Raw genomic sequence first — 23,293 nt, 5'->3', positions numbered from 1 at the left:
AATACCTACCAGCCTGGCCCTCGTTCCTTCCTCCGCCTGACCATCGCCATCGACCTCCCTGGGGTGGGAGAAGGGTGAGACTACCGAACGCGGGCGGCAGGAGAGATAGAGCCACCGCCGCTGTGTGCCGTGCCCCCTTTGTGTGAGTTTACACATCCTTCCTATGTCCTGGGCACAGACCCTGGTCCGTCAGCAGACACCGTTGGGTCTTGGCTACGTCCTTCAGTTCACACGGCACACTTCCATTCGGTCTTAAAAAATGGACTCACACTTTCCCTCTTTTACATGGCTCCAAATTTTTGCTTATATTTTTATGAATGTTACTTTATCCATGTCCCTTATTTATAACATAATACAGGTTTTGATCCTCTCTTTTCTCACCCAGTTTTGTCTGGACCTGTGAGCACGTGTTCCAGCAGCCACCCTAGCCCGCTGCATCCAAGACCCTGAACATGGCGGATATGTCCAACGGCGAGCAAGATCTCTTCAGCATTGTAGCTGCCCAGGGGGAGCTTGTGAAATCCCTCAAAGCTCGGAATGCATCAAAGGTTTGTGACCGCATCTATGTGTAATTGTTTTGCTCAGTTCTCTGTGCCAGCAAGTCGGGTGGTATGCCGGGGAGCGGACTCTCGGGACTCGTACCTCAACTTTCTCAACAGTGCTGAGGCATGTGGTCTCAAAAACAAAGGATTTAAAAGCCTTTGAAACACAACAGCCCCTCATCCCTCCCTCCCCACCTCCTGCTCCCAGTTATGTCCTACTCTCAGGGCTGGAGAGAGATCACAGTGGGTAGAGAACTTGCCTTGCACACAGCCATCGTGGGTTCAGTCCCCTACACTTCCAAGCACTACCAAGGTTGAGCCCTGAACACCATTGAGTGCTCCAAAAAACCCATAAAGGGCAACAAAACAAAACAAAAAACACAGATTCTTTAAGCTGATTCTTCTGATACGTATATCCCCCATATCTCTAAAGATCAGTTGTGTATTCTGTTGTTCCTTGTTGGTTAGATTGGGGCCTTCTCTGTGGAAGAGCAGGTGAGCATTATGTGTAAGCACTTACTGTCCCTCAACAAATCACCATTCTCATTGACGTGGGCAGCAAACACTGCTGACCTCTGCAGTGGCCTGGCAACTTCTTTCCCTGCCGAACTTGTGCTCTCCCTCGACTTGGTTTTGTCTTGATTTCCGATTGTACAGCATTTTCATATACTCATGAGTCTCTTTGAGGCTTTACACCAACCTGGATTTGAGAGGTCTTCTCCCGTGCCCTTTGCCCCCTCCACTTGGGACTGGTCACTGGTCCCACACTGCTTATCTTAGGACCGACTGTCCCTCTGTCCCCAGACCTTCCCGTACCTCTCTCTGCCAGGTCCCTCTTACCTGACGCTGGCTCTTGCATCCCCTGGGTCAGATATCTTGCGGAGTAAATCTTTGAATAGTTTCTGAAAAAGTACAGTAATACAAAGGAAATGATTTGGGGGTGGTCATGCATGTCTGAAGTATCTTTTGGTTGATGGCTAAACTGGGTAAAACATTCTAGGGTAGAAGTGACTGTCCCAGATCCAGCGGCTGTCACTGACTCCCAGAGTTGCCATGAAAAAGCCAGAATCCATTCCTTGTCTTTCTAGAAGCTGGCAGTTCTTTGCTTTTACCAGTGTTCTATAACTTCCTCGGATGGCTTCTTAAACTAAAATCTCATGATCCTTCTCAGAAATTGTATATTTTTCTTTCATTTGCTTTCTCTACTTTCACTTTGTGCGTTTCTTTAATTCAGAAACTAATCTGATTATCTGGTTATTTTTTTAAGTTTTTGTTCTGATTTCCAATTTTTTTCCCTACTTGAGTCATATTTCCTCAGCTTTCTGTTGTTTTCTGTTAACTTTTTTCTTTTTTAAATAATTTTATCTAGGAAATATGAGAGAATATGTACCTCAAACTAGAATGTGCACAATTCCAGAATGAATGAATGTACCTCTCTTGTTTTTAATTTCTAAAATCTCATCCAGTCTCTGAATGTTCCTATTATCATAGCACCCTGTCCTCATTTTATAGGTCCAGTCTTCTTTTTTATATTGTATTTTATATCTAAAATATAATGTATAATAGTTTTCCTACCTTCTCTGCCTACCTTTACAGTCTTGTTTTCCTCCAAATTAATTTTTCACTCTGGTTTTTATAGGAGCGTGATTTCTCAAGTAGATATTTGACTATCATTCATGGGAGTGTTTTGTTTGGTGGCCACACCCAGCAGTACCCAAGGCTGACTCCTGGCTCTGCTCGGGGATCACTCTTGATGGGCCCAGGGGACCCTGTGGAGTGCTAGGGATTGAACTTAGGTCAGTTGCTTGCAAGGCAGGTGCTCTGCTCACTTGTACTATCGCTGAAAGCTGGTATTATGCCCAGGATTCTGGGTTCCCAAATGGCAAGACAGACACGAACACGATAATGCAAGTGGTCTCTTGATAGCGACCACAACTTCAGGCAGCAAGCACTTTAGGGTTTGATTACATAAGTGGTACACGCCTTATTGTTTCAAAAAGAATATTCCTTAGTTACCAGGGGCTGGAGAGATAGCACAGTGGGTAGGACATTTACCTTGCACGCAGCTGACCTGGGTTCGATTCCCAGCATCCCATATGGTCCCCTGAGCACTGCCAGGAATAACCCCTGTGCGTCGCCAGGTGTGACCCAAAAAAGAAAAAAAAATTTCTTAGTTACCAGACAAAGGTGTTTTGGCAAGTGTCTAGAGTAACAGTGGTTAGGCAACAGTTAAACAATAATTTCCAGTATTGGTACCAATTTTATGATTACATAGATCTCTCGTTCTTTTAGGGTTAACAAAAAGTAACTTCTGGGGCATTGTGAGAATTGATTAATTGAACCCACTTGCTGAGCCCAGGAACTTTGCCAGGTGGGTTCAGGTTGGCTAGTTACGCATTGTTTTCTTACTGGGAAACTGAATCTGTTTCAGTTCCAGGAACTGAGGCCTACCTGATTTTTCCCATTTCTGCCACTTGTCATGGCATCAGTTTCGCCCTTACACTGCAAGCTCTGCACCAGTCACTGTTTTACTTTGGTCTATTAGGCCCCAGATAAACTCTTTTAACGTTTAAAAAATAATACTAAAGAAATTTACATCAAAAAATAATCATTCACGGGGCTGGAGCATTAGCACAGCGGGTAAGGCAGCATTTGCCTAGCACGCAGCCAGCCCGGATTCGAGTTCCAGCATCCCATATGGTCCCCTGAGCACCACCAGGAGTAGTTCCTGAGTGAAGAACCAGAAGTAACCCCTGTACATTGCCAGGTGTGACCCAAAAAGCAAAATAATAATCATCATCATTCACAAGAAGAAATTCACATTCTAGATAGGACTCGATAATGAGATTAAGTTTAAAATGTGTATGGGGGGCTGGAGCAATAGCACAGCGGGTAGGGCGTTTACCTTGCACGTGGCCGACCCGGGTTCGATTCCCAGCATCCATATGGCCCCCCAAGCACCACCAGGAGTGATTCCTGAGTGCAAAGCCAGGAGTAACCCCTGAGCATCGCCGGGTGTAACCCAAAAAAGCAAAAACAAAAAAAAAAAAAGATGTGTATGTATAGTATAGCGGCTGGGCACTTTCCTTGCTTAGAGCCAATTTGGGTGTGATCCTCAAGCCCTGCCAGGAATCAGCTCTGAGCAGGGCCAGCTGTATCCCAAAAACAAAAGACCAAGAAGTATGTGAAACAAAGAAGGGGGCCAGAGTGATAGTATAGCAGGTAGTGTATTTGCCTTGCACGTAGTTGACCCAGGTTTGATTCCCGGCACCCCATATGGTCCCCTCAAACCTGCCCGGAATGTTCCCTGAGCCAGTAGTCACCTCTGAGGATCACCAGGTATGGCCCCAAAGCCCCACCCAAAACAAAAGTTTTAATTAAAATAAAGAAGGGAGATGGGCAGATAGTACAGCAGGTAGGTTGCCTTGCTTGCAGCCAACCCCGATTCAATCCCTTCCACTCCATATGGGCTCTCAAGCTCGCCAGGAGTTCCCCCGGAGTGCAGAGCCAGGAAGAGGCCCCGAGCACTGCCCAGGTTTGGCCAGAAAATAAGAAGTGAATTTATCTGTGCCCCTGAAATGTCAGATAATAGGAGCGCCTGATGTTTCAGAGATTCACTGTAAGCAGTCTTTGAGCCCCCTTTGTAATACCAGACCATTGGCCACTGCAGTCTTGTCTCAAGCCATCTACTGCCACTGTCCTCTATGTCCTTTTCTGCTCTCAAGTACCATGCAAATAAGATGCACTTTGTCAGCAACTGTAACTCCTCAAAGCAGAGAGTCTCCTGAGGGAGGGTCAGAGCCAGGAGGCTTAAAGGGGAGACAGTGTTTGAGGCACCTAAAATTTAAAAAGGACTCTTAAAATGAGTTCAGGTAGAGAAAAGAGTGTCTTTTTGTCTGGGTACATTTTAAATTTAAAATACATTGTACTTAAAGGAAACATGGAGATCATAGGCAGATAGACCAATGAAGTTTCACAAATTGACCATAGCTGTATAAGCAGCATCCACGTGGAGCAACAGTTTAGCAGTACCCAGAAGCTGTCCTCAAGCCCTTTGGTCCCTGCCTCTAGCCACCCAGGAAGGCCTCCCTCTAATCCCTCCACCTGGAAAGTTCTGCCTGTGTTGAAGCTGATACATACATAATCAGGTAGTAGATAGTCTTCTGCACCTAGCTGTTTTCAGAACTTGAGCTTTTACATTTTGTTTCACTGTGCCCTGGTCTAACAGTGCTGAATCAGAAAAAAGAAATAAGGCTTGATGTGCCTCCTTGTCTGTTTTGGTACTTTTCTAGCTACACACGGGCTTCACTCAAACACTGGCAAAATCTTTGCCCTTCCAAGAGCCTCTAAGTTACCGCGTCAGACCTAATAAACTATGAAATGTCAGCATTCCCGTGATGAAAGGATGATTTTTCCTGTGGAGAATTCCAGAGCTCATCCTTGCCAGACTTAATTTTACTTCAAACACTGAGCTGAGGCACTTCAGAAATGAGACTGATGAGTAAAACCATCTCACCTACCTGACCCTGTATCTCCGTGCAAGATGTACCCATAAGAGTATTAATTCTGTCACTCTGATTCATTTTACTGATAAATTCCATACAATTTCAGCATTTGAAATAAGTCTGTTGCTACAGAATCACCCAGCAACAATAGGCCCAGCCTCAGTTCTGTTCCTGGTGGAGCAGTTCTGTCTGAGTGAAGGTTGGGGTTACTGTGTTTTCCCACTGGGAAGCCCCGTTTACGATACTTTATGTACAAACTCTAAGTGAAAATGTTGTATTTCCTTGGCAAGCAAATTGGACTGTGTATACTCTTTGTTTTCGATCTAATCCAGCAAGACCAATTACTGTTGTAGAGCTTTAGGGCATAGCATGACTAATCTGCTTAATTAGGCTGTTCTTTTAAATGCCTGGCTTCCAGGGGAAGCTTTTGCAGGGCTCCTGGAAGAGGAGGTCTTTAGTAGATTAAAGTTTCACATTTGTTTGTCATCTGCTTATTTTAAAACAAACATGTAGGCATTTTGAATAGCTTGATAAGGCTCCAGAATTCCACAGCATAACTCTCTCCTAAAGACTGCCATTTAATTGATGTTTTCATGACATCCATTTGAGTTACTGTTATTCTCCTTGGTGGCATCATTTAAGTTTCCATACATATTCATCTCAACCTGTGTAGCATGTAAGAACAAGTTCCACTGTGGAACACAGTTCAGTCGATGAAGGGATCTTGTCACACATCTCTTCTGGCATCGGTGGTATTCGAGAAGTCGTTAGCATTTTAACTGCCATGCGACAGCAGGCATCATGTCACCACATGGGGCAGTGTCCACAGCACTAAAGCAGAGAGAGAAAACATATCCAAGCCGGGGCCCCGGTGGGACTCAGACTCTTTACCTGGGGATGTAGCTCTGCGGTAGAGCAGGTGCTTTGTACATGTGAGGTTCCAGGATCAAGCCCCAGCACTTCCAGAAACATAAAGCCCCAGGTTTTGAACAGGAAGCTGTGACGGTCCCGCAGCCTCCTGGGGTTTCTAAACTGGGCCTTGTGTTAAAACCTTAGAATGAGGTCTACCACAGTGACATTTAGCAAGTGCTAAATGTTCGTGTGTCTAACCCTTGCCTTTATTTCCTTTGTCCAGGATGAGATTGACTCTGCAGTACAAATGTTGTTATCATTAAAAATGAGCTACAAAGCCGCCATGGGGAAGGAGTACAAGGCTGACTGTCCTCCAGAGAAAAAGGCATCCGGGGCCAATAGTGATCCTAATTCTGGGGAAGAGGATTTTGTGGACCCATGGACAGTACAGACAAGCAGTGCAAAAGGCGTTGACTACGACAAGCTCATTGGTATGTCTTGGGAAAATCTCAGCTTCAGAAGTAATCCCGTTGCTTTGGTTCCAGTGATGGTTTTAAGTTTTAACTAATCATAAACCAGTGATGCTTCGCTGCCAAGGGGGATGAAGGACCCTAAAGTGTTTTGGTGGTATGTATACTCCCAAAGGATTAGTGTATTAAATAATAATATAAAACTTATTTCCAAATAATGGCTGTAGTAGACAATTTCAATTTCATAGATGCATTTTTCTCTCTCTTTTTTTTTTCCACACCCGGCGATGCATAGGAGTTGCTCCTGGCTCTGCACTCAGGAATTACTCCTAATGGTGCTCAGGGGACCATATAGGATGCTGAGGATCGAACCCGGGTCAGCCGTATGCAAGGCAAACGCCCTACCCACAGTGCTGTCACTCCAGCCCCGCATTTTTCTCCATTTTTGAGCTATTTAGAACTTGGCAATGTCTGTTGAAATTGACCTCTGTGCAGAGACTTAAACTGTCTTCACCTAGTGATCATGAGTAGGTTACTCAGATCCACCCCCACCCAGTGATATTGATTGTGAGGTGAAAGCTGGAAGTCACCTTTGGTTTGGTTCCGTTTGGTTTTGTTTTTGTTTTCAGTCACACCGGTGGTACTCAGAGCTTATTTCTGGTTCTGTACTCAGGGATCACTCCTGGCAGGACTCAGGGCCTGGCAGTATGGGGTGCTGGAGACTGAACCTGGGTCAGACACATGCCAGGCAAGCACTCTGCCCACTCTACTATCTCCAGCCCCTGGAAGTCAGCTTTTAAAGGGAGACTTCTGATTTGGCAGCTGTATTGCCAGCCCTTCCTTGAGGGACCTGCTACTCAGGAAATTCCCACTGGCAGTGGCTGGAGAAAGAGAATGAGAATGTTATTATCAGAGCCATCTTTCATGATTGAAGGGTAGGCTATCAGTGAGGGAAAACTGCAGGACAGACATTAACTCAATTCAAAAATTAAAAAATATTAAAAACTCTGCTTGTCGGGACTAGAGTGATAGCGCAGCGGGTAGGGCGTTCGCCTTGCAATGGCCAATCCGGGTTCAGCTCCCAGCATCCCATATGGTCCCCCGAGCACTTCCAGGAGTGATTCCTGAGTGCAGAGCCAGGAGTAACCCCTGAGCATCACAGTGACCCAAAAAGAAAAAAAGCTCTGCTTGTCCCTGTAATTATATCTAAAGCAAGTGTGTGTATTTATCAAACATTGCTGACTAGGCTGCATTCTGGATATAATTCTCATCAGAATCCAGTGCCAACAAAACAGATTTTATTCTGTAATTTGTTTTCTCTTTTGATGGCTGTGATCTTGGCCACAGCTGTTTCTGTGAAAAGCACTGACTTTGTGTTGGGGAGAAGGACCCAAACCGACCAGAAGAGGTTTGGTTTTGTGAAGATCGTACATGGGTCGGGGCCGGAGTGATAGTACATCGGGTCAGGCATTTGCCTGGGGGTAAGGTCCCCCAGGCACCGCCAGGAGTAATTCCTGAGTGCAGAGCCAGGAGTAACCCCTGAGCATCTCCAGGTGTGACCCAAAAAGCCAAAATGAAAAGAAAGATTGCACAAGGATCACTAGTTTTCCCATTTGTTTTAATAATACTGCTGGTCACTAAACGTTGCGCCACCTCCATTCATGTGTCTTTTTCCAATTTTCTTCCAGTTCGGTTTGGAAGCAGTAAGATTGACAAGGAGCTGATCAACCGGATCGAGAGAGCCACTGGCCAGAGACCGCACCACTTCCTGCGCAGAGGCATCTTCTTCTCACACAGGTGAGGGCGCCACCCCGCCCATCCCTTTCCTTTGGTATACATCCTGGTCAGGAGGGTTCTCTTCCTGCAGCCGCCTGGGACCTGCCAATGTGGGGAAGTGGGAGTGAGTTGTCAGGAGACTGGCAGTGACTGAGATTCTGCCCTGCTTCCATCCTTCTCTCTCACCCTGTTTGTGCCATTGTAAACCGCCCATCTCACAAGGCAGGAGTCAAGCTTAAAGCAGATGAGATTCATGCCAGATTACAGACTGTAAATTCTACACTGTCATAAATACAGACAAGATAAATATGCCCGACTTCAACATTTTCCATGCAGTAAACAGTACAGTAGGCTTCCTGAAATTTTGTATCCTCTTCCTCTTACTGTACAGGCCCCATTGTGTACAAATATCAAAAGAGAAACTAACAGAATTTCCATGGAATGCACCCTCCCTACCTTAGACATTAAGTTCCAAGCAGATAACATCAGAAATGGGCAGATTCCTAAAGGGTTTCTGCCTCTCCCCGCTGCACAGATCACCTTTGATTGGGTCCAGCTGATTGCTGAGTAAAATGTAAATTGAATTAATCATCCAGGTAGGGTTGTTCTGTTCTGCTCATACTTCCATGATTACAGGAGCACACACAGAGAACTTGGCAGGCTGCCCCAACACTTCAAATTCTACATTCAAAGAACTGCAGGTCCCTGGGACTGGTGCGATGGTACAGAGGGTAGGGCGTTTGCCTTGCACACGGCTGACCCAGGTTCAATCCCTGGTAGCCCGTGTGGTTCCCCCACATCGCCAGGAGTAATTCCTGAGTGCAGAGCCAGGAGTAACACCTGAGCATTGCCAGGTGTGACCCAAAAAATAAAAGAACTGCAGGTCCCACTCAGTCCTCTCTGTGGTTACCATGGAAGCACACTTTTTTCTTAATCGAGATGTCATTCACAGGTCAGAATTCACCCTTAAAAGTATTCGATTCAGGGTGTATTAACATACAGGTACACCTTAGACATCTTGGGGTGGGGGCTTAGTTCCAGACAATGGTAATAATAATCATGAGTAGTTTCCTGCGGATAAAAGTTGTATTTATACTACACCATAGTCCGAAAGTGTGCAAGAGCATTAAGGTTTTTAAAATGTATATATCTGGGCTAGAGTGTTAGTATAGCAGTTAGGGCACTTCCCTTGAACATGGCCAGCCCAGCTTCGGTCCCACACACTGGGCCCACCAGAAGTGATCGCTGAGCGCAGAGCCAGGAGTAAGCTCTGAAAAAAACAGTACATACCTCAATTTAAAAATACCTTACTGCCAAAAGAATGTTGTCGACCATCATCTGAGACTTTAGCAAATCAGTCTTAATGTTGGCATTAAAAATGCAGCATGAGGGTGGGTAAGACAGAGAAGACACCCGTATGACAATAATAGCTGGGAAGGGTCATGCTGGACAAGAACTGAGTGTTAAAAGTAGGTAAGAGGATATTCTTGATAACCTTTCATTATCAATATTGCAAACCAGAATGCCGAAAAGAGAGAGAGAGAGACAGACAGACAGACAGAGAGGGAGATTGGGGGGAAGAAAGAGGGAGAGAGAGGGAGAGAGGGGATGGGGGAGAAAAGAACCTACCAGAGAGACTGGTGGGGAGGAGTGATTGATTGGAGGGAACCCGGGGACACTGGTGCTGGGAAATGTACATTGGTGGAGGGAAGGGTGTTGGAATACTGGATGACTGAAATCCCATCATGAACAACTTTGCAAGGGTCTGTCTCACAGTGATTCAATAAAGAAGTTTTAAAAAATTGCAGCATGAGGCGAAGCCCACTATTCAAGGCAGGCCTATATTCTCGCGCTGTGCAGCCGTCATCATTACTTAATTGCAGAACATTTTCGTTCTTCAGAAAAACATCCCATAGCCATTAGTAGTCACTCCTGCTTCATCCCTTCCCCTTCCTCCAGTCCACCTCGCTACTGGCCACTGATCTACTCTCTGTGTTTCTGGATTTGCCTGGACTCCACATTTCACAGACTCATTTTTACAGGTGACCTGAGCCTGGTTGCTTACCCTTAGCAGAGTGTGTTCAAGATTCTTTCATGTTGTGTGTGTCAGAGCGCCTGTCTTTGTGTACCTGGAAATGCTTCACTGAATACCTGTTCCCACATTTTGTTTTTCCACTATCAGCTAATGGACATTTAGGTTACTTTCACTTGCAGGTTATCGATAGCCTCTGGATATTTGTATCTAGGTTCATGTGAGGACATGTTGTTTGGTCCCTTGGATTATACATTGCGTGCAGCTGCTGGGTCATACAGTTCCTCTGTGTTTAATTTTTTGAGGAACTGCCAAGATGTTTTTCCCCGGCACGAACATCAGTTTGCCTTCGCACCAGCAGCGGACAGTCAAGGGATCTCATGGGCTCACATCCTTGCCAATGCTTGTTATTTCCCATTTTGTTTGTCGCTACCTTCTCAGTGCGTTAGTGGCATTTCGCTGTAGTTTTGATTTGCATCTCCCAGATGACTGATGGTATTGAACATCTTTTCTCGAGTGTGTTGGTTATTCTTTTATGTTCTTTGAAGAAATGTCTCTTCCAGGCCATTGCCCACTGTTTAATTGGGATGTCTGCCTCTTTGTTGTTAGAATAGTTCTCTATTCTGGACTCTTGTTTCTTTTCAGGTAGGCCATTCGTAAGTATTCCAGATTGGGTGGGAGTGTAACATAGAAGCCAGGCAATCTTGACTAAGGAAAACATCGACACAGAAGGCTTACCTTGCAGCAGCAGCTTAGTAAGCAGCTTAGATGAGGACTTAATGTCCCCATGGTGAGATAAAACATTATTGACAAATTTTCTTCTGCTTAAATATTTCTTGCTCACTCCATTAGCCATTTAGGGGTAACAAGCAATGTAAAATAAGTCGTTGTGGGCCTGCTGGGGGGTAGACTTGAGGGGTGGTCGGGAGAATGGAGACAGGGTCAGGGCAGATGTCAGTGGTGGTGGGATGGGGGTTGGAATATTGAATGCCTGGAACAGATCATCATGAGCAACTTTGTACACAAGAGTGTTTAAATAAAGTGGGGGATTTTTTTTTAATTTCAAGTATTTACCTGCCCTTTTTCCCCCTTTCTGTTATTTGGGGGACCACATCCATAAATGCCGGGGGCTACTTGAACCTCCTTTCTTAAGGGAATCTTCTGCCTCAGCTCCCTGGGGAACTGTCACATCCTCCAGACTACAAACCTAAACATCCGGCCAGTGTGTTTTACTTTCTTAGCCTCGGAGAGTCACTCTTGCTTTGGAGGTAAGAAGACGGGCACAAAATTGCCAAGTTTCACTGAACCCTGGTCAGGTCTCTGGCCCCAAATAGCAATTTCTTCATTTCATTTTCAGATTTTTCTTTGCTTTTTCTGAAGGAAAAACTCAAGTCTATGTCCCCTATCTCCCCTGCTGCTTCACTTCTGATATCAGAGGTATGAGTTTTCCACACATCAACCAACTGGATGACCAGAGAGATAGTGCAGCAAGTAAGGCACAGTCTTAGCACCCAGATGGCCCCCAAGCCCACCGGAGGGGTCCCTGAGTGCAGAACCAGGAGTAAGCCCTGAGCACTGCCAGGTGTAGCTCAAAAGCAAACAAAAAAATGTCTAAAAAAGGTTAACTATTTCTTTTTATGTGACCCTCCCCTTGAAGTTTAAGCATACTAAATAGATCTAACTTATATGCATTTCTTTTTCCTCAAAGAGAAACAATAGTTATTTTGAGTTGTTTAGGAACTGTACCTCTTTTCTATTTAAATCCACCAGATGATGGGGCTGGAGCAATAGCACAGCGGGTAGGGCTTGCACACGGCCGACCCAGGTTCAATTCCCAGCATCCCATATGGTCCCCCAAGCACCGCCAGGAGTAATTCCTGAATTCATGAGCCAGGAGTAACCCCTGTGCATCACAAGGTGTGACCCAAAAAAGCAAAAAATAAAATAAATCTACCAGATGTTTTATTCATGATTTATAGTTTTTATTTCTGGGAACTTTTGTCATAGGTATTAAAAGTTTTAAAACAGGTTGATTACTGTGCAATAGTATTTTTAATTACTCATTTAACCAAAGTGACAAACATTTTTTAAAACAATATAAAAACTTGGGCTGTATGGATAGCACAGCAGGTAGGGCATTTGCCTTGCACGCAGCCAACCCGGGTTCGATTCCCAGCATCCCATATAGTCCCCTGAGCACCGCCAGGAGTAATTCCTGAGTGCAGAGCCAGAGCCAGGAGTAACTCCTGAGCATCGCTTGGTGTGATCCAAAAAGGAAAAAAAAATATAAAAACTTTCATAATTGCAAATAAAACTTTGCACTTTCAAAATCAAGATTAAGTTTACTTAAACTAATCAAGGACCTGTTGGGAAAATTCACATGAAGCACATGAAAATACTTTGTATACATGTCTTTTTTTTTTCTACATGAACTGTTTGAATAATGTACAATGTACAATCAGTGAATTGAAGCCTAGTTTTATGTAACTAGACTATCACTACTAAAACTGATATACACCCAGCATTCCTCTGGATTTATTCCAGGTACTGTGCTCAGGGATCACCCCGTACAGTACTCTGGGTATGCCAGAGATCAAACCCAGGTCAGCCACATGCAAGGTAAATGTCATACTCGTTGTAGTACTTTGGCCTCTTAAAACAGATTTTAATGTCTTTAAAAACAATTCTTGTGGCTGAAGCGATAGCACAGTGGAGAGGGCGTTTGCCTTGCACGTGGTCAACCAGGGTTCAATTCCCAGCATTCCATATCCCAGCATCCCTGAGCACCGCCAGGAGTAATTCCTGAGTGCAGAACCAGGAGTAACCCCTGAGCATCACCAGGTCTGACCCAAAAAGAAAAAGAAAAAAAAAATACAGTTCTTTTATTTTATCCAGAGAGCCCAGCAAGCTATCGAGAGTATCTTGCCCGCACCGCAGACCTGGCAAGCTACATGTGTCGTATTGGACATGCCAATAACAGTAACAACAAGTCTCACAACAAATTGTGAGATGTTACTGGTGCCCGCTCCAGCAAATCTATGAACTATATAGAAATTTTTCCCCCCTTAAAATTCCTTTTTGACAAACTTCATGTTTCTTCTCCATTCGGGGTCTGGGATCTAGGAAGAGGCTCAAAGGACTGGAGTGCATTCTTTGTGTGTCTGCCTCCTGGGTTCGATCCCTTGCCCTGCTTGGTCCCCAGACATTGCCAGTGGGAAAGACCCAAGGGGGGAAAAATGTTGATTACATTCTTGTTTGTCGTATGACTTTCCTTTAATTCCACTCCCCAGTAAGAGGTTCATACTGAGGCAGAAGTCTTCCTTTTCCCTCAGCAACACTATCTCCATTCTTTGTATCTTTATTACTGAAAACACAAACCTATTTTCTTTACATGCAGAGTTGTTTCCCTTATTTCTGTCAGCCCAAATCATAGATTAGCGCTTAAAACCTTAATATTCTCATTTCAGATTTGTAAGTAATTGCTCAAAAATGATGTCATACTTAGCATCTTTAGATTAGATGACATCAATAAATTATTATAATGCCTAGAACAGAGATTTTCAACCTTTTTACACCTGCAAACCTGCACCTGTTCTCATGGCTAAAATTAGCTGCTGGGGGGGTGGGGCACAGAGTAATAGCACAGCCAGCAGAGCACTTGCCCTGCACGTGGCTGGCCTGACTTGGGTTCGATCCTCAACATCCCATATGGTTCGTCAAGCCCTCCAAGGAGTGATTTCTATGGACCACAGGCTATGGCCCCAAAACAGACTGGTCTGGAAAATGCGCTTAGAGATTCAAGTGCTCAGTTGCAAAAATCACTGCTTCAGTGAAATGAGCTAGATTCTCAGGTGGATTCCGATGATTGCTCTTAGTAAAACTTGATTTTCCCAAGAGACTTAGTGAACAGTTTAAAAAACATTCAAAATGAAGTCCCCAGTGATGATAATCTTCACGAGATTCATGTCATAGCTTCAGTTCCTCCAGGGGAGATTCAGTCTGGAGAACTGGTAACGTTGTCTTGCCTAACATAATCCAGTTTCTTGATTCAGTTCTAATGTTTCAAATTACCAATAATCTGTTAGAGCCTCATATCTCTAGGGATTTTTACCTTTTGCTTTAAATCATTTACCATTCAGCAAGTTCATTTGAGGTTGCCAAGTGACATGGAGCTAGCCCAGCAGACACTGTCTGGTCTCCTTTCTGTGAGATCAAGTCAGTTGATTTCTTTAGGTAAAACGTGCTCATTCTGACTAATAAACTCCAGTTTCTGCAGCCACACTAAAGATCCCTTAAAAGAAATCAGACTCAGCGACTTGCTTTTCTGGCTTCCAAGCAGTGCTTGGGAATTCTGGGGCCCCAACCCAGCAATTCTTGGATAACCAGGCTGTCGATTCCATGCTGGGGTCTGAGGATCAGGCCTTGCAGTACTGAGGGACCAAAGCCCCTCCCCCCCCCCCCAGTAGGGCTGCACCTGGGGATGCCCAAGGGAATATGCATGGGAAATCCAGCAGGCAGGACACATGCTAGGGAGTGTTTGTTTGTACATTTCTTGTTTGTCCTTAGGGCTGACTCCTGGGTCTGTGCTCAGGGATCATTTCTGGCAGGGCTCAAGGACCATATGAGGTGTTGGGGATTGAACCCAGGTCAGCCACATGCAAGGCAAGGTGCTTGCCAGCTGTACTATATCGCCAAGCCCTGATGCTATATTTTTTCCTTTATTCATTTCTTTGGAGGGGGGTCACACCTGGCGATGCTCAGGGGTTACTCCTGGCTCATGCAATCAGGAATTATCCCGAGCGGTGCTCAGGGGACCATATGGGATGCTGGGAATTGAACCCGGATTGGCCATGTGCAAGGCAAACGCCCTGCCTGCTGTGCCATTGCTCCAGTCTCTAGTTTTTCCTTTAAAATCCTTCATTTCGAACAGAGAAATTTCATTCCCAGCCCCTCCACCTTCCTCAGAGTTAGAGGTGATGGGGGTGGTGGGGGGGGGGTTGTTACTGGCTAAAATCTGAGTGGACGCAAGTTCCCCTGACAAACAGAACCTATCTGCAGCTTACCTAGGATCTGTCCCAAAGTCACTTCTTGCCAAAACCCTGCTTTGTTTTAAAGGAGCTTTGTTATATGCATAATGGTGCCAGGTAGTACAGAAGGTCAGCGACTGGCCTTGGTATTAGCAGTCGCTGTGGCACTGTAACCCCAGTTTGAATCCTCAGTATGGTCCCCAAGTACTGTCAAGGGTCACTCCAAGGGTTTGTGGAGCCCGAGATTGGATAAAACAAATATAAATACGTATACATACATAATTTATTATAAATGTATTGACAGTGTGCTCACCTATTTTAGAAAATACAGCTAATTTTTGTCCTTTCATCCTGCTAAATTCATTTGTTCACTGATTATTTTCTTTTCCCTTTGGGGGAATTCTTTACCATCTCCTAGAGAGACAGTTGTGTCCCTGTGGGTAGTTGGACTTCTCTCCAGTTGGGATTTCTTTCCCTTTTTTGGAGTGTGTGGTCATTTTCATTGCCACCCCTTTTCGTCATTGTTGTCATTGTTGCTTATGTGCTCCCCTGGCATTGGCACTTGCTATTTTCCTCAGAAAATTCACTCGCCTTCGCTTCCTGTCCCTTAGAGATATGAATCAAGTCCTGGATGCCTATGAGAATAAGAAGCCGTTTTATCTGTACACGGGCAGAGGCCCCTCCTCGGAAGCCATGCACGTAGGTCACCTCATCCCGTTCATTTTCACAAAGTAAGTATCAGCCATCGGCCTTTTCTTGCTTGTTGGTGAATTGGGGCGTGACGACCAGACTGAGGCCAGGGCTCACAAGACAGTGCTCCCGCATGTTCACCCCAAGAACTCAGAGGGAACTGGTGCCTCAGCAGCTCCTGTTTCCCTCGGCTCTTCTGGGCTGACCTAAGGGAGGTGGCATGGCACACAGGGCTCTTTCTCTGCACCTCGCCCTCGGCTGCTGTATGGGTTAGAGCCTCACCCTCCATTGTGAGGCTTCAGAAAGAGGAAGCAGCTGCTCAGGGCTGCCATGCGGTCCCTCAGGGAGTCGGTGGGGTAGCCTGACCCTGGCATTGGGCAGTCACAAGGTCAGAAGGCTGTGGACACAGGTTAGACGACATTGTTTGTAGGGCTACAAAAAGGAGAGTGGGGCTGGAGAGATGGGACAGCGGCTTGGCCACTTGCCTTGCACGTGGCTCACCCGGGTTCGATCACTAGGACCCCATATGGTCCCTGAAGCATCACCAGCAGTGATTATCTGAGGGCCGAGCCAGGATTCAGCCCTGAGCACTACTGGGTGTGGCCCCAAAACAAAAAAGGGGGGCTTGATACACTCTCCATGTGCTGGGCTGCAAGTCTCTCTACTGATGGGCTTGCCACCTCTGGGCTCCACCTCCCTGGAATGGAGCCCTCATGGTCAGCACCGTGCAGTCGTCTCTGCCATCACCCGGGCAGATGCTCTGATCTACCTCAAAGCTTCTCTCTTCCCCGTGCCAGGCTACCTATGCCAGAGCCATCCTCACCCCTTCTGCCCTCCTCCTGTCTGTGGAAACTTCCCGTTGGAGAGTCTGGAAGTGTAGCTTCGTGGTAGAGCACTTGCTTTGTATGTGTGATGCCTGGGGTTCAATCCCCAGCACTGCAGAAGAAGTGAAAACTTACCGTTTCGTACAGCTTTTTCTGCTTGCTAGAGGGGCTGCTGCCCAGCCGTGAAACGCCTGACAGAGCAGTGAGAGTGTGGCACCCCCGGTCACACTCTGGGTCAGGGTGCTCACTGTGTTTGCCGACACAGCCTAGTGCTCATCTGCATGGCATTAACCTGTGGTCTTCGCCCCGGGTCTCCCCTCCCAGGTGGCTGCAGGACGTGTTCAATGTGCCCTTGGTCATCCAGATGACCGATGATGAGAAGTACCTGTGGAAGGACCTGACCCTGGATCAGGCCCATGGCTATGCCGTGGAGAACGCCAAGGACATCATTGCCTGCGGCTTTGACATCAACAAGACTTTCATCTTCTCCGACCTTGATTACATGGGGTGAGGAGGGGACACTTGGGGCCCCAAAACCAAGAAGAAGAATACAATTTTTTAAAAGGATAAGAAGAATAGCTGCGGGGGCTGGAGCAGTAGCACAGCGGGTAGGCCCGGGTTCGGTTCCCAGCATCCCATATGGTCCTCCGAGCACCGCCAGGAGTAATTCCTGAGTGCAGAGCCAGGAGGAACCCCTGTGCATCTACGGGTGTGACCAAAAATAATAATAATAACAATAGCTGCTCGGGCTCCCATCCACAGCCCGACCCTGCAGGTGGCAGCCCCTCACCTGGGCCTCTGCTGGCCTCTGTGGAGTCACACAGGTCCCCCTCCTGGGCAGCCCCACAGGAAAGAGAACAGCCTGCAGCTGGTTTCTTGGCACTGTCCTGCCCAGCGTGTGTTCACCATCTGTGTGTGCTCAGAAGGCTGCCCTGGCAGCCCGGCGCTGATCCTCCTTGTCTTTGCAGTTCCAGCCCCGGCTTCTACCGGAACGTGGTGAAGATCCAGAAGCATGTTACCTTCAACCAAGTGAAAGGCATTTTTGGCTTCAGTGACAGTGACTGCATCGGTAAGGAGCCAGCACCTCCAGCCCTGCTGTCCGAGTAAGGGACTGCCCCAGCCCAAGCTGTCTCCAAGATGGGGGTTCGCCCCCTGTCTGTGATAGAAAACCCATGTCAGGGAGGAGGACCATGCCCGTGGCTGTGTGACCAGCTGTGTGCGCTGTCCTTGGAGATTTTCGTCTGTGTCCCCTCCATAGTCCGTTGCAAGTCTAGGAGAAAGAAAAAGAGCCGGGGGCTGGAGCGATAGAACGTTGGGGAAGGCGCTTCCTTTGCACACGGCCAGCCCAGGTTTGATCCCCAGCATCCCGTGTGGTTCCCGAGCACCACCAGGAGGAATTTCTGAGTGTAGAGCCAGGAAATAAGCCCTGAGCATTGCCAGGTATGGCCAGAAAGAAAAAAGGGGGAGGGAGGTGGAGGGAAGAAAGGCCAACTGATGGCCCAGGGCGGGAGCACACGCGCTGCTCACAGGAGGCCCAGCTGCAGTCCCAGCTCCACGCGCCAGGATCGCCCCAAAACGCGAAGAAAGAAGAGGTTCACTCTTCACACCCGTGTTCTCCCTAGAACACACCTCTACCTGCTTGTCTCTTTGCTTGCTTATTTCCACACGTGTTTCTCCTTTTCTCTCCCCTTACATCTTGCTATAGAGGTTTCAATCAAAAAACTTTCTTGCTTCACCAAAAAAAAAAAGAATCTGACTGTCCAGGCCCCATGCCAGCTCTCAGGGCCGTCATGAGCTCTTTGTCCCAGGGACCCCAGTGTCCCACCTGTGGCAGAGACGCTGCTAAGCCTGCAGAGCTTTGCCTCCTGACACGTGTGACTCTGGAGCCCTTTCCATGTAATTCCTTCCCTCGTGCGGATGTGCTGACCCTGTCTGCTTGCAGACCTTTCACTCCGCAAGCCGAAACTTGCCTGAGACTTTGGGCTGCCTCTGACCCCTCCACACGTGGCCTCTGGTGCATGGTTCTAGGCCCGGTGGGTTGTTCCCAGGATATGCTCTGGGCTTCAGGGTGGACCCCACTCCCCACTCCTACCCACCCCCCACTCCCCGCTTTGCCAGGGGATCCTGTCCCTGGGTATGCCGCCTGAGGCCTGCAGGGGGTCCTCATTAGGTGGTCCACCAAGCCCTGGAGTTTTGTCAGGGTCACTCCTGCCCATCAGGACCTGAGCGCTCTGCCTGTTGGGAGGAATCTCCTCCTCTGTGCCTTGCTTGGGGGCCGACTCAGTGCAGGTTATGAGAGTCAGTCAGGAGATGGCCCCACAGATACCTCAGCCCCACCTCCTCTGAAATGGCAAAAACACTTTAGATCCCAAGATAGTTCACTTCAGCCTGGATGGAACTCAGTAATAGAACACATACCTTGCATTGATGAGGCCCTCGGTTACTTTGCTAGCACCACAAAACATAGGAAAAACATCTAAGCTAGGATATATGTGCTTAAAGATGAGAACAACCTCTGAGCACAGTGACTAGCGATCAGTTAAATAATACATGAGACGTGTGCAGAGCTAGTGACAGCGCAGATTAAGGCCACCTGTGAAAAGGATAAAGGAAACGCAAATAATAAGATCACAACTGAAAGGCATCTCACAGGGCCAGAAAGACAGTACAAAGGTTAGAGTGCCCGCCTTGCACATGGCAAACTCCAGTTTGATTCCTGGCAGCACGTATGGTCCCTGAACACTGCCAGGAGTTTGGTCCGAGCACTGTCAAGAGACAGCCCTGGGCACCTCCATGTGTGCTTTGACTCCCCACCCCCCCCAAAAAAAAAACAAAATCATAAAAGAGAAGGTAGAGAGACATAGATTGGGACTAATTGTTCTTTCTGCTTTCCTGGTTTTCATATTTCACTGATTATTGCCTGTCTCGTGCGGGGAAGCCCACTGGCGTCTCCCCCACCCCGTTGGGTGGCTCAGCATGGCCGCAATTGGTCTCTGTGTTTGGTTTCAGGGAAGATCAGTTTTCCCGCCATCCAGGCTGCTCCTTCCTTCAGCAACTCCTTCCCGCAGATCTTCCGAGACAGGGCCGACATCCAGTGCCTCATCCCTTGTGCCATCGACCAGGTGAGGAGGGGCTGGTCCTGGGCCTCGAGGGCCAGAGGTGCAGAAGGGGCCGCGGGTACATTCCTCGCGCCCAAAACCGCCCCTCTCTCCCCCAGGACCCGTACTTCCGGATGACGAGAGACGTGGCCCCCAGGATCGGCTACCCCAAGCCTGCCTTGCTGCACTCCACCTTCTTCCCCGCCCTGCAGGGGGCACAGACCAAGATGAGCGCCAGCGACCCCAACTCCTCCATCTTCCTCACCGACACAGCCAAGCAGATCAAGTCCAAGGTGAGCCAGCCCCACTGGCGGGCCTGCGAGCGTTCCCCGGGGCTGCAGCAGGTTGGTCCACGTCCGTTCATTCAGGCAAGAGCCTGTGCTTCTCTTTCGGACGTGGACTCGTGGCAGTCGTCCAGGAGAGTCGGGTAAAGAGTAGGGAAACTGATCCACTCGGGATCAGCGGCCTCGCTTACCGTTTCCCTTGAAGTGTCGCTGGGGGACAGTGGTGCGACCTCGTAAGGAGCTGAAGGGAAGGAAGTGGGCCCAGCGGCCTTCCCAAGGGGGAGTAGCCCCGCCCTGCCCTCCCGGACAGCAGGAGGCATCTTCCCGCGACAGTCGCATATGACCCAAGGTGTCCCCCCAAGCCCCAGCCTATTCAGTGACGCTCAAGAAATACTTGCGGACTGCCTGAAGGGTGAAATAGACCCTCACTCGGGCTGTCGCTCCCCTTGCCAAGGTCCCACGGGGCTGTCCGTGTTTCCCCGGGCCTGGTGTGTGCTGCGGGGGGGTCGAAGCCTGAGCCGTGAACTGCTTTTGTGGTGCGTCCCGCAGCCTGCGGCGTCACTGCCGGCCTCTGCCCCTCCAAAAAGTCCCAGCAGATTCTGGTTGGCGATGGGAAGCCAGATAGCAAAGCTTGGCAGGAGGCGCAGGCCGCTGCTCGCCCTGGGATGGAAACTGTAAACAGTTTCCCTTTCTGCTGAGGGTGCCGAGGGGGGAGCCAGTTGCGTGTTTTCAGAAGGCCCAGCAGCGCTCTCTCTCTCTCCCCCTCGCCGCCTGCGTTCGGTAGTCTCGAGCCATTTCCCCCTTCCCGGGGAGGTCGATGGCGATGGGCAGGCGATGGAACGAATGAGGGCCACACTGGTCGGTATCACTGAGAACCAGCCAGCTCCAAGCCTCTGTGGCAGCACCGGCCTCACCATCTACCCTGAGCGGGCATCTCTGAGGAGCGGCAGGCTGTTTCCTTGTGTCACCCTCACAGCCACCACTTAACTGTGCTGGGGCACTGCTAGTGAGGGGCTTCGCCCGGGAGGAGCCGCAAGAGCCTTTGAGACCTCCCTGGGCCGGGCGTCCTGTCTTTGAGGCTTCCTCCCGGCACAGCTTGGTGCAGAGGTCGGCCAGAAAGGAGCTATGTGCCCACAAAGTTCGCCGAGTTTTTATTCTGTCAGCGTGGCTTGCACGCGTGCGTTTCGAGGAGGAAGGATGAGCCCCACTGATGTTGGCCCCCCTCCCCGGCACTCACCCTGGCTTGGGGCTGCGTCAGCCTCACCAAGGGACCTTCTGCTCTGCACTGGGATGACAGGCCAAGGAGAGAGCCAGAGGACCCCAGTTCAACTGCCAACACAGCATGACCCCTCCAGGCACCACCAAGCGTAGCCCGGGAGACCTCCAAGCGCCAGTGGGGTGGCCCTGACAACCCCCAGTGCCGCATCACCAGGCCCAGCACTGAACTGTCCAGTGCGTAGCTGGGCTACAGGCCACTCTCCCAGAGGGGCCCCAGGGGCCGTTTGTCACACTCCCCAGAGCATCTGGCAGGAACTTGTCTGTCCTTGTTAGCTTTGTCTGGCCATCAGCCTAGATTCTCCAAGATTATCTTCAGAGAATCCTAAAAAACGTTTTTTATTGCTTTCTGAGGCTTTCCTGACACTCTTATTTTCACATGAGGCCCTGCCTGCTGCCTTTCTGCCCCTTGATGGCTCCCTGCACCCCTTGTTTCTGCCGGGACAGAGACCGCCAGGCACTCTGGGCACTTCCGCTCTGCAATCCCAGGCAGTAGTGTCCCTCTTGCTCTGAAGCTTGTCACCTCCCTTAGGAATTCCCCCCAGGTTTAGCTGTTCCCATGTTCCCAGCTCTGTTCTGTGTCTCTGGGACTGAAAGCCAGTCCGCCCTCCTCGTCCTTGTCTGCGGAGGGCCTGGGACTGGCAGCCAAGCCTGGCAGGAAGCCGCAGTTTGGGGTGCTTCCTCCCCCGGCCCCCGATCCGGTCAGGTTCTGGCAGAAAGGGCCCCCTCCGTGGCGGCCAGGGCCTCAGGTTCCCCCTGCACGCAGGTGAACAAGCACGCGTTTTCCGGAGGGCGGGACACCGTGGAGGAGCACCGGCAGTTTGGAGGCAACTGCGACGTGGACGTGTCCTTCATGTACCTGACCTTCTTCCTGGAGGACGATGACAAGCTGGAGCAGATCAGGAAGGTGAGCCGTGCCTGGCCCGGGCGCCCGCGGGAGGTGGCAGACTCCTGGGGCCACAGAGCGTTTACATGGCAGCCACTGAGGAGAGTTGGTGGCGACGGGCACTGGACACTGGCCATTTGGTGCCAGGTCTCGGGCCCAGTTGCCCTCAGCTTCCTCCCGGGTTTTCCAGGAAACCTTGTAAGAAGCTCGTGGGAGGCTGAAGTGGTGCAGCAGGCAGAGGGGGAAGGACAGATGAGGACAGGTCGCCAGGACTGGAGCAGGGTGGACACATGTCCGGCAGTTGCCCCGGCAGCAATGGAAGGAGCCAGGTGGGGCTGGCACGTGGGGCTGCAGGCCCAGCGAAGGCTCTGGAATGACATCGGGCCCCAAACACTGCCGCCCAGTGCCCTGAGCCACGCAGAGCACCAGTTCTTTGTGTGATGAGAGGCCGGAGGGCCAGGGTCAGCCCTGCGCCCCGAGTGTGTGCTTGGCTCGGGGGTGGGGGCGGTGCCACCCCCTTTCCTGCTGTCCTTTGGCTGTGCTGGGACACGTCCCTGCCGCCCCTGGACCTCGGTTCCAGTCATGTTCAGGGACGGGTGAGCCGCAGGGCTGTGGACGGGTGCCCAGTTGAGCGCATCCACGTCCACGCTCCACATCCCCCCGGCAGGACTACACCAGCGGCGCTATGCTCACCGGGGAGCTCAAGAAGACGCTCATCGAGGTCCTGCAGCCCCTCATCGCCGAGCACCAGGCCCGGCGCAAGGAGGTCACGGACGAGATGGTGAAGGAGTTCATGACGCCCCGGAAGCTGACCTTCGACTTCCAGTAGCGCCTGGTCCGGCCGCACAGGGAGGCGCCGCTCCCCGCAGCCCGGCCCGCCGAGCCCATGCCCCCTGCGCGCTCTGGGTCAGACTCCAGGGCGCGGCGGTGGGGGGATCAGACACGTCCCCCCTGAGACCAGCCCCGGAAGTGCCAGCCTCTTCCGGTCGGGGAGGACTCGCGTCCCAAAGCAGCGCCTGGAGCCCCATGTGC

General features: G+C 49.5%; 1 protein-coding gene across 1 annotated transcript; it reads left to right on the top strand.

Annotated features, from left to right (window-relative positions):
* The first annotated feature begins 387 nt into the window (after positions 1–387).
* On the top strand, positions 388–23,172 carry WARS1 (tryptophanyl-tRNA synthetase 1). The gene is made up of 10 exons (XM_056113774.1): positions 388–548; positions 6,183–6,390; positions 8,058–8,166; positions 15,816–15,935; positions 17,043–17,225; positions 17,687–17,787; positions 19,728–19,840; positions 19,936–20,109; positions 22,142–22,282; positions 22,929–23,172. Exons 1-10 carry the CDS (start codon positions 453–455, stop codon positions 23,088–23,090), a joined length of 1,407 nt encoding a protein of 468 aa, XP_055969749.1. The 5' UTR covers positions 388–452; the 3' UTR covers positions 23,091–23,172.
* The last annotated feature ends 121 nt before the right edge of the window (positions 23,173–23,293 follow it).

This window comes from Sorex fumeus, unplaced genomic scaffold, assembly GCF_029834395.1.
Source record: "Sorex fumeus unplaced genomic scaffold, SorFum_2.1 ptg000022l, whole genome shotgun sequence".
NCBI classification, from domain to species: Eukaryota; Metazoa; Chordata; class Mammalia; order Eulipotyphla; family Soricidae; genus Sorex; species Sorex fumeus.
Note: the sequence above shows the minus strand (reverse complement) of the source record. Positions and strands in the feature narration are given on the sequence as shown.